Raw genomic sequence first — 10,985 nt, 5'->3', positions numbered from 1 at the left:
ATTCACTTGCCACATCATCATTTTAAGCAAATAGGCTAGCCTCAGGCTAGCCGCAATAAAAATAATTAAAAAACAACTACATTTACGGAATTAAACACAAAATACAGAATTAAATTTACGACACATATACGAGAAAAATTCGTTAATTTATTTAAATAAAAAAAGGTACATTAACTAAAAATCAAAAAATACATAATAAAAAAAAATCCGGACTTCCACACATAAGCCACCGCCCCACTCAACTCCTCACTAATTTATTAAAAAAATACATTAAAAAATGCAATAATTTTATATAAATTAAAAAAAGATCATCCTAAAAAAAATTACATAATTAAAAAAAATTCATAATAAAAATACATTAAAAATGCAATAAAAAAATACATTAAAAAAAATGCAACTGGCTAACCGAAATTGAGCCTACAATGGCGGCTAGCGGGATCGGCCAGCGGTCAGCTAGCGCTCGCAAATCGACTAGAGCTCGCCGATCGGCTAGCCGAAATGCCGCTGGCCGGTTTCAATGATTCGGCTAGCCGACCGACTAGCGACGCGAATCGGCTAGCCGGTGGACTAGCCGCTATTGGAGATGCTCTTAGAATCACATTTTTAAGGATTAATTCAAAAGTCTAAAAATCGAATTAAAATAGAGGAACTCAAGATATGATCATTTCTCAAAATAATTTGCGAGCATTGTTGGTGCTCGCAGTGTAGAACTCTTTTAAATAGCGTAGATTAGGTCGATTCTTCTTTCCACCCCCTCTCTAGCGCCGATCTCCCTCTCTATTTCCCCATCCTCTCTCTCGCGCGCGCACCCAAAAGCCTCCCCGCCGTGCTGGTTCTAAGGTGCATTCTCTTTCTCATTTGATTTTGATTTTGCTTTGATGATTTTTGTTCGATTTCATTTAATTTTGATACATCATTGTGCCTAGTTATGCTGATTTCCTTTAATTGCGAAGCATCATTATGCTTAATTTTTTGAGTTATGCTATTGTGAGTTGCAAGTGTAGATTAGATAAATGCGAGATTGACAGCTTGTTGTTTGAGGTGTTTCTGCTCGGGAAAAGAGTAGAGAAATGTTGGTTAGGTATTCTTATTTTGGATCGATATTCCTTTTGCATTTGATGAGGGAAGATGCTTAACAAACAACTTTGTTCAATTAGAGAAGCGGACATGTAAAATTGCATTTTAAGACAAGCCAGCATAAAAAATGATGATGAACTGATCTTGCACTTTTGGGAATTTGTTGATTTTCCTTTAGTTTTCATCCTGTGGCACATCACTGCCACATCACCTCAAGTTTGTGGGCATCCATTTGATACCAGTTTTAAACTCAAGTAGTAGTTACCAGAAATACTTTGTCTATTCCTAATGCTGAAGACAGTTTATGTGCCATTAATTAAATGTTGTTTTGTTATATCTGGTATGAGTTGAAATTGTTTTGTCATGAGTTGATAGTTGTCTAGGTAATGGCAAATTGATGTTTATATGTTGTGATTTGTCTACTTTGTAGAAATGCCTCAAGGAGCATCTATAGGAAGCACAACTCCACCTTCCGATGAGTCTCTGCCACAGGGTGTCCAGGAGCTGTCGGACATGGGATTGTTACCTGATAAAATAGAAGGGGAAGATACAACAAATTTTATTGAAGGGATAAACGATGGTTTTTATGGTTTACCATGTATGGAGGATGAACATGGCCGTAAAATCATACAGTTCATAGAAGGGGTATCACCGGATGATATAGAAGGGGAAGATACAACAGAATCTTTTGATTGGAGTGAGATGGATGATGAGTTTTACTACTTTTTACCATGTATGGAGGATGAACATGGGCGTAAAATCATACAGCTCAAGGGTGAAAAGTAAGTGATCGCATAGTGCTATGCATTTTTCATATTGTCTTTGAAGTTACTAACTATACGTATTAATTGCAGGTTGCATCCTTCCTCCGATGCATCTGACATATGTAATGATGCTTTCAAGAAGATAGTTGACCCGATAGGATTCTGCCATCTTTCTGATGAGTACATGAATATTTATTGGGAAGAGTTTAAGGTAATTGTGCAGTTTATATTCTTACCCAATTATTTTAGATTAATTTATTTTTTATTACTCCATTTTGTAGAAAAAAGCTAATACAGGGAGTTATGATCAAGACCTCTACAAGAAAGCTTTTGTTAAGAAATGTAAAGGTAGATACTTTAAGTACATCAACAATTTGAAACGGAGGAAGAATAAACCGGCCTACTTCACAAATGTCATGTGGAAGGCTTACACTGACGCCTGGAAGATGCTCGAGGCTGCTGGCGGGTGCTCGGCAAATTGTGAACAGGAGCAGGAGAAGGCCCACAGCTCACATAGTAACGACTCTGTTTCATACGCCGGGACAACAGAAACAATGGTTAAAATTATTTTTTCATACATTAATTCATTTTATTTTGGATGCTTTTTTACTCCTTTTTAATGTTGTTTTCAGTCTGAGAAGAGTGATGGGAAGCGTCCTGCATATTTTGATCTCCCTAACATGACCCGCAAGCGAGCGAAAAAAAATTCACTGGAGATATGTCCGAATTGTACAGTGATGGCCGCACAAATTCGAGTAATTGCATTTAAAATTTGATTACTAATATAATTTTGTTTAATTTTAGTTTGAACTATCTAATATTACCTCGTCCGCATTTGTTGGAAGGATATGGTAAGTGCTGGAGTACTACAACTTCCTGGGATAGAGAACGCATCTGATATTACCTCGTCCGCATCTGTGGGCCCCGTTGACAATGACTCGCCTGCATCTGTGGGTACCCCCGACATTGACCCTATCACATACAATGAGATCGCCGAGCGACTGATAGGAGAAAAAGTTGAGAAACTGAAGAACGAGATGAGGCTCAGCAGCAAGCTCCAGGTGGATGAGTGTGTGGCAAAAGTGAAGGCGAAGTTGGATCAGGAAATGGCAGCAACGAAGGAGAAGATTCAGCAGATGAAGAGCCTAATTGAACAATACCAACAAATGAAAAGACAAATAGATTGTAAGCATTCCGAACTCAAATGAATTGTAAAATAATTTTACCGGACCACAGGTTTGAGGTCGACTTCCATGTCCTCACGACCCCGGGCGATGCATTCGACTTTTATATTATTTACTTTCTTGCTCTTCAAATTAAATTTATCTTATTATATACCTAAACGAAATGTCATCCCTCTCATGTACCGAGTTAGAAAACGAGGCTACATAGCATTACATAACAAACTGTGGGCATCTACCGTTGTGGACTTGTGGCAGTGATGCTGCCTATGGGTATCGAATGAGCTCTGAGGATGCAGGCACTGAAACTTTCATTGTTGGGGTGAAGCAAAAACACGAAGGACCATGTGAAGACGAGAATGATACGCAAAATGACTACATAACACGTTGGCATTGGAATAACCTGTGTTGTGTCACAGATTAGCGGGTGTGGGCAGGCAGCACTACAACGACATTACTTTTCATTTTCTTATCGCTTCTTTTCGTCTCCCTTGCTCACTGTCTAATTCTATCTCGTCTCTCTTGCTCTACATTTTGTCTTGGATATTAGACAATGGGATGTGGATTAATAGATTATGAATATTTCATGTATGAAAATTATCACTGATGAACCTGAGCATTTATTCAGTTCAAACTCTATTTGTAAACAGATCTAGCTGTACGAATAGCATGGCATTTATGTTAGATTATATATATAGAAGGAACCATAGATGGTAAAAAAGCTGGTTAGCAAAAACACAATCAGAATATTGCATGAGAAAAGCAAGTGTGGTCTAATTTATAGCTAATGTGAAACATAATCCAAATTGCTCATTGCATCAGTCTCTGCATCTCATTTTCGTCGTTGAGGGTTTCAATAAGCAAGGGAGGAGCATATTGAGCAGTTCCTTGGTGTTCATCCGAGTCCTGACAGAACGAAAGGATTATCGTATCGATAGACATCTCCACCACTCCGAAGAAGAGAGTAGCCACTATGTAACCGAACCCCCAGCAAACCTGTATAATCAACTTCATCAGTCGCCTTGCTTCACTTTTTATTAATCCCTCAAAAAATGTGACAGAGAGAGAGAGAGTGTATACCAGTACAGGAAATAGAGGCGACGTGATCTTGTTGTGTGAAGATTTGTATTTGTGTGTGTCCAGCATGAGAAAAGCAAATAGTGCACTGGTAAGGCTTACGCAGAGCTTCCCAAGGAAGAGAATAACGTCTCCTATCACGTTCACTTTCCCAATCCGAAGAATGTTACTCATAATCAACTCTGTTGCAATCTCCGAAGATTTGACAAAACCTTTACCTGTTATAGCAATCTGGAGAAAGGAACATATAAGAGACCTGCATATTTATCTTAATCTGAACCTTTTAACAAAATAAAAGGAAATAAACATAAGCAGGACACGTCTCAGGTCTCAACACCTTAAGACGCAAGGATTTTCCACTTTGAGCTTCAATGTAGCCAAAAATCTTTACATTTTACGCAGTTAATCAGGAGATGCTAATTATAGATACACCTTATCAATAAATAGATTAACAGTGACATTTTAGCACCGGGTAGTTGATCAAATTGGATCTCCATATTATAAAGTCTAAAATTATGCAAAAAAAAAGTGCACATCAACTAATTCTCAGTAAATTCATAAACATGACAAACCCAAAACTCTCCAACCTACCATAATGTAAGCATTGTGGTTCACGGATTTGATGATGCATCCAATAAGCCTCTGGCAGCCTTGTGAAGTTTGATACATCACCTTCCCAATCCAGCTTCCAGGCATGGAATTAACATGCTTAAGCTTACGACGAAGAGCTTCAAGTATAAAACGTACTGATTCAACAGAAGACACAATCAGAGAACCAAGAGCAACTGATCCTAGACTGTATCGTGCAAGCCGCTTCATTGAAGCAAAAACAGGAAGGAACGGGATCTCAGGCTGCACATAGAGAGGAAAGGACGATCCATCATGGGAAAATCTAAACAAATATATTATACTATGAATTAACTATCAAAATTATAATTTCAGAAGTAACTAGCAGATGAGTGACTTAGAAACACGTGAAAAACAAGTACTACTACACTAAAAATTTAAATACACTTTATAAGAATAAGTATTTAGTGAAGAAAACATTTTTGGCATCTAAAGTTAAACAAGAAGTCTTTTCATTCATTCATAAATGATTGTAAAAGAATTCAACTGGGTGAAATATTTAAACTAATTGATCACTGTCCATTGCAATCGTATTTGGAAAAATTAAATACAAGTAAGCAAGGATAACCTCAGGACTCATTTAGATCATACTAATAGTATCCTACAGACCAAATTTTCCTTCAATGGGAAGTTGACCATGTGATGCAACATCTTATGATGAGTAAGAAAGATGAGACAAGAAACGAAACATGTCCACTACACAATCAGCTTAAAGAAATAGCTCTAAGTGAATCCCAACTAACAATGCAATCTCTTGAAGTTGAATATAACAAAGCCTCTTGACGTACAAACAGACTTTCTAAGAGGCTATTCTTTGCAAATCACATGGAACGACTATCATACTTATGGCAATGTTAAAACTAGGAGAGTATAATTTCTGAAGGTATTCTATAATGGTAATATTGAAGTTTCTTCCATTGTCTTACCGAAGTTGCTCCTCGAGCCCAATAATATGAAGCGACTGAACCAGCAACCACAGTTGATGAGCATGCCATGAAAAATTGGGTGGCCCAATAGCAACCAAATAGGTGAAAAAGGATTGCAGCAGCAATATGAGAAGTGTAATGAATGCTATAGCCACAGCAACTATTACAGCTAAGCCTCTTTTCTTTGAGATTATAAGCACAACAGTTAGCACCACAATCATTTTGTAGTACACTTCCGGAACTAAAAAGATGAAGGGCGGCTGACAACCAGAACATATAGAAAATAGCTAGCATGGCATACGGTATAATTGGGAAAATTATCAATGCCTGGACTTCTCCAATGACCTTAGCAGCAACCTAAATTTACAATTGAACAAGTTAGGACAATAACATCTGATAAGCAAGTACAAAGGGCAATACCACAACTTCATCATAGTTTCAGTTTCAGGGTACTCATTATTAAGAAGAAAAACAATTATACCCTAAGCTTGTATAAAAAGAATTAGCTAAATATTAGGCACTGCATAAAAATTCAATTAAGCCTTGTAAGAGTTAAGACGGATAACATCTTCGTATATATAAATGCAAGAAATGGAGAAAGTTCACTATTCATGGTCCATTTCTTCAAGCAAACTAAGATCCACCATTAATAAGAAAAGAGGGTAGCATGTTTCAGTGATCAATTAAGACCATGAATATTTTTTTCCAGTCCTGTCAATTTGTTTAGTATCTTTTGAAATCAAGTGTTCTATAATCTCGTAAAAGGATTGACAAAATGATAAACAACTCAAGCCTTTTTAAGTAAAACTTAACATTTTAGCTCTACAATTCACATTAGCATTACAATATATTAGTCTGTTTTAGACAAGTCTCTACATGGGCCCAAGCACAATGTAGCAAGAATCTGTGGTCTAGGTTAGGTTTGGTGCCGTTCAGTTGACAGATAGCAGAAAATATGTTAGCAATAGGGAACATAGAATGCTCCAGTAGTAGACTAAACATAACTTTTCAACAATAATTCCATTAATACTACAGAAGTTCACATAACTTGCCTTCAAAACTGATGTTGCCATAAGGATACGGCGGACTATAGCAATGGAGGAGAGAAAAGCGACAATCATCAAAACAGTCATGAAAAAAGCAGCTGCATGGAGATGATTCACCTCCTGAAAACATATAAACACAAAATCATATAGATGTGTAATGATTAAAAATAATAGGGTTGAGCTAGGTAATGAAGAAATAGAGATTCAGAATCGGCAGGAAAGCATCTTGCTGTGAAGGTTTGAAGAGATTTTACTGAATGCAGAAACTCCAAGTTGAAAATTTGAAATCCAAACTTTACGTAAGACATCAAGAGTATAAGTCCTACCCTTGCTGACACGCGATAATATGGGTCGTGCTCACCAATGATTGGAGAGATGGCATCATTTCCAATCCATCCAGCTGAAGAGCAATAGAACAGGCATGAAGAGGAAATTCATTACAAAACAAAAATATATTGAACTAGTTCTTAACTTCAACAAAGAAGGAAAAACACTTGAACCAACAAATATGTTATTTCAAATTTCAACTGGTAATGGTAACTAGGTGAGCAAGAGATGCTAGTCAACACCAAGGTAGACGATAACATGAACATACTCAGGAAACATACAATACAAAATCCCGAAGGCTAAATGATTTTGTTGGCTTTGGCCCTATACATTATTAATGAAAGGTACGAAAACTATACTAGATCTTTGAACAATAGTATTTCAGCACATTGCAATCTTAGTTTTGTTTTTTAGTATTCTCAATTGTCATAAGTAAAGGCTAGTTTGAAGGCACTTAGGGCTTTTTCCAAAACTATATTCAGTGTAGTAGAATTTCGGTGATAAATCCTAAATCTAGTTGATACTAATATTGCTAGTTCTGAAATAAAATGATGGTGTTAAGCAACCAATTACATAGAAGTTGCCCTAGTTGTATCTTATCTTTAAATGGAAATAGAGAGAAGATGACAGCTGAACTCATTTTTCTCTCAGTAGATTTCAATTGTGTGCATGCATAGGTTCTTAGCTTATCAAGTTTCATTACCAGAATAATGTTTCCTAAATAATTGTTTCATTACTCACTCTAATACTCTATTCGTACGTGTATGTAGAAACTAGCAGGGTATCTTATCTATAGGACATGCTACCTTATACGCTCACTATCTACACCAATAGGAGTGAGTATATCGGATTTTATAGTTAATATCATACAACTATTAGTACTGAAAACTAATATAGTAAGATTGGAAGTTAATATGGCAAACTATATTTTCCTAGGTTCAGCCTTAATTAATCAAACATATGTGGCAGTTACCTGATCTAATTATTCAAATATAGGTTAGGAAAAGCTGAAACGGAAGTTTGCCTTGTCAAAGCAGTGTCAATAGATAGTATCCAAACCTTTCAAATAGTAAAACATTGTCACAGATACCATGAGGATATTGAAAACAATGACAGTGACCCACGGCATCCCAGCAACGAAATGACGGATCATTAAAAGCCATATGATTGATAGAAACAAAGGCAACAATCCTCCGCAAACAAGAAGTACGGGCCAAGCTTTTCCGACATCAGCTACATATCTCTGTAGATGGACAGAGTAGCCATATCTTGTAAGTAGAGAATAAAACAGCAGTAGTAGTAGTGTAGTACAACCAATAGAATCCATACAAATCACAGAATGTTTAGTGCCCAACAATCTTGAAACCATCAATTTTTCATATGTACTTGAAGATAGGAATAAGATTGAGTATTGCATAACTTGTTTCAAAGAGAGCATATCCTGAAGCATGAAAGAAAAATTCGCCTAACCTTTAGTACTGATGACCGGGAATTAACTGATTTATGGATAGATTTATCAATTGCAATATCCTCTATAACTTTCACTCCGCCCATCTGTTCCCAGTGAGTCAAGGATACATTTGATGCCCTTGCAATGAACTGGCAGGTCCAGTAAACTGACAACAGAACACAAAGACATGTATTTTAATCAACTAGGATTGTCTTAAGCAAAAGGTTGATAGTTGTAGAGTTTTACCATTGACACTAGGAAATATAACAGGATAGCAGGGACCCTGCAGCTGAAGAGAAGTGTTCCTGAGCTCAGGGGTCAAGTCCGCAAAATAATCATAGTTTCTATCAATCCAATCATCCAGTGAAATACGGATATCTCCCTCAGGATAATCACAGACCCAATTGAGGGAGTCTTCAGATGGGATAGGACAGTCCATCAAGCAAATACTCCGAGCATTGGAGAGCTGGAATTTACTGTTCTTCACACCAGTTTCATAAACCTGATTGGGATTTGACCAATATCTGAGTTCCAATTCACGCAGATCCCGATCACCATGTCTATCACCACAAACATTCCCTTTATAGTCCAGCCCGTAGTTTAGCCTGCCACACAACAATATACATTATGTACCATAACAAGGAACAGAAAGCAATGCATAAAAACGTAAAGAACCACGATGAACAAGCAAGCCGAAAAACTACAAAATGATTCAGTTAGTTATGTTCAAACACAAAAAATAACTTATTCTTTCTTCTTCGGGTATTTGGTTCCTTATATCTGTAAAATCTTGACGATATTAGCCAGAAGGTGCATAAACTGAAACTCTTCAAAACATAAGAGAAAAACTGCATTTCCGGCGCAATCCAAATTTTGAAAAGTTCAAGATATAATTTTTCCAAAAAAACAGCTTGTGACACAGTAAACGGAAAATGCCAAAGTTCTGTCTCCACTCTCCAGTATTCATGCCACGAAACGCCCAAATGTAGAGAAGGGCAAATATAACATCTTTGAGTTAGATTGGATAAAGAAACAGATCAGGATTACATTACACAAAAAGGTAAATCAGACGCATGTAACTCATGATGAAAATATCAGGCAAAGGAAGCAGCTTTTTAGTTAATTACCTCAATGGGTTTCCCTGGTTGAAAGCGAAGCTGGAGTTAACAATCATTGCAATCCAAAAGGCAATGAAGATGACAAGAAACACCAAATCTCTGCATTTCCTGTTGTGTTTTATGATATCATTGTTTCCACTCCCCATTTCACCATTAGAATCACTAGATGATGGATACTTCCCTATCACTGGCCCCAATGGCCCTCTCATACTTCTTCACAATATATCTGCTCTTCTGCAACTACAAAGGGAATCTCTTTTGCTACTAGTGTATGGATCTATCTCTATATCTCTATAAAATTGAATGATTCCCTTTCCCCCTAACAGATTCGCAATCAAACGAGAGCTCTCTATCTCTCTTTTGGTGGAAAAATTGAAGAAGACTAGAGGCAGTGGAAGTTCACAGAGTGTGAAAGGAAGCTCCAAATAGTGAAGAAAATGTGAATTTGGTACTGATTTTGAGAAGGTGTTTGATGTTTAACTAAAATGGTAGAGAAATGAGCTCGAAAAGTAGAAGAAACGGAACAGAATTGAAACAAAAAAGAAGGAGAAGATGAGGATGAAGAAGAATCAGTAAAGCAGAAGCAGAAGAAGAAGCAGCTGAAGAGTGAAGAAGAGGCGTTGGTAGAAAATGAAATTTATTAGGGCTTTTAATAATTTCCTTTATTTTATTTTTTAGTAACATTATCTGTCTCTGTCGGAGATCATCTTTATTGTTAACTCTTCTTTCCATAATATTCCATTCATTTTATAAAGGCTGTGATTTTAATATCATTTTCCTTCGTCAGAAAATGGTATACGTGCTTTAGGATTTAGACAGCTTTATATTTTTGTCATTGTTCATGTTTACTATATTTACAAAAAGAAATATGTATTCATTTTGTCAAAACAAATTTCATTTGTTAATGACAAAGAATGAGCAGGATCCAGAAAAAGTTTATTGTAGAATCGAACGAATTAATAATAGATATAATATTTAAATTATTATTTAAAAATATATTGTAGGATTCAGTTTTAAATATCCAGATAGTTAATTTGAGGGGTTAGAGTTTGCTTGATTTGATTAAATATTGCATGACTTTAGTATATTTTGCCTAATTTTCTATCAATTGATTGTTATGAAGTTATTAGAGTTTTGAAGTTATCGAGATAGTTAATGACTTTTTGTAGGAAAAAAAAGGCTAAAATATTAATACCCGTAGATATTCTTCTTATTCGCCATTAATTGTTACACTTTGATCTGACACGAGTTATAAGAAATATAATGGAAAGTGAGTTGAAAAAGTTAGTAGGATGTTGATCTTACTTTTGTACGGTATATTACAATATGTTTATAAGCAGATACTTATTAATATGTAAGTTAAATAAGTTAGAGGAATGAATACTAATGTCT

At 36.1% G+C, this 10,985-nt stretch overlaps 2 protein-coding genes across 3 annotated transcripts; one reads left to right on the top strand and one right to left on the bottom strand.

Annotated features, from left to right (window-relative positions):
- The first annotated feature begins 673 nt into the window (after positions 1 to 673).
- Positions 674 to 3,882, top strand: LOC125193536 (uncharacterized). Of its 2 annotated transcripts, none has more exons than XM_048091358.2 (7): positions 674 to 840; positions 1,508 to 1,859; positions 1,932 to 2,052; positions 2,123 to 2,398; positions 2,474 to 2,596; positions 2,687 to 3,026; positions 3,281 to 3,882. In XM_048091358.2, exons 2-7 carry the CDS (start codon positions 1,510 to 1,512, stop codon positions 3,304 to 3,306), a joined length of 1,236 nt encoding a protein of 411 aa, XP_047947315.1. In that variant the 5' UTR covers positions 674 to 840; positions 1,508 to 1,509; the 3' UTR covers positions 3,307 to 3,882. The 2 variants fall into 2 exon arrangements, with proteins under 2 accessions (XP_047947315.1, XP_047947316.1); XM_048091359.2 differs by having other exon boundaries at positions 3,217 to 3,882.
- Positions 3,680 to 10,224, bottom strand: LOC125193535 (choline transporter protein 1-like). The gene is made up of 10 exons (XM_048091356.2): positions 9,603 to 10,224; positions 8,722 to 9,080; positions 8,496 to 8,641; positions 8,085 to 8,268; positions 7,025 to 7,098; positions 6,705 to 6,818; positions 5,653 to 6,009; positions 4,691 to 4,951; positions 4,103 to 4,330; positions 3,680 to 4,018 (listed from the first exon to the last, which is right to left on the bottom strand). The coding sequence occupies exons 1-10, from the start codon at positions 9,800 to 9,802 to the stop codon at positions 3,833 to 3,835; spliced, it is 2,109 nt and encodes a 702-aa protein (XP_047947313.1). The 5' UTR covers positions 9,803 to 10,224; the 3' UTR covers positions 3,680 to 3,832.
- Positions 10,225 to 10,985: the final 761 nt, after the last annotated feature.

The sequence above is a fragment of the Salvia hispanica genome, chromosome 4 (assembly GCF_029641045.1).
Source record: "Salvia hispanica isolate PSC_SH4W2 chromosome 4, Shi_PSC_v1, whole genome shotgun sequence".
NCBI lineage: Eukaryota > Viridiplantae > Streptophyta > Magnoliopsida > Lamiales > Lamiaceae > Salvia > Salvia hispanica.
This window is presented reverse-complemented; position numbering and strand designations above follow the sequence as displayed.

Coding starts and splice junctions, on each gene's coding strand:
- LOC125193536 (XM_048091358.2), top strand. CDS start 1,510: ATGCCTCAAGGAGCATCTATAGGAAGCACAACTCCACCTTCCGATGAG. Junction 1,860..1,931: donor ATACAGCTCAAGGGTGAAAA/GTAAGTGATCGC, acceptor TATTAATTGCAG/GTTGCATCCTTCCTCCGATG. Junction 2,053..2,122: donor TTTATTGGGAAGAGTTTAAG/GTAATTGTGCAG, acceptor TCCATTTTGTAG/AAAAAAGCTAATACAGGGAG.
- LOC125193535 (XM_048091356.2), bottom strand. CDS start 9,802: ATGAGAGGGCCATTGGGGCCAGTGATAGGGAAGTATCCATCATCTAGT. Junction 9,081..9,602: donor AACCAGGGAAACCCATTGAG/GTAATTAACTAA, acceptor GTTGTGTGGCAG/GCTAAACTACGGGCTGGACT. Junction 4,952..5,652: donor GGGCTCGAGGAGCAACTTCG/GTAAGACAATGG, acceptor CTCTATGTGCAG/CCTGAGATCCCGTTCCTTCC.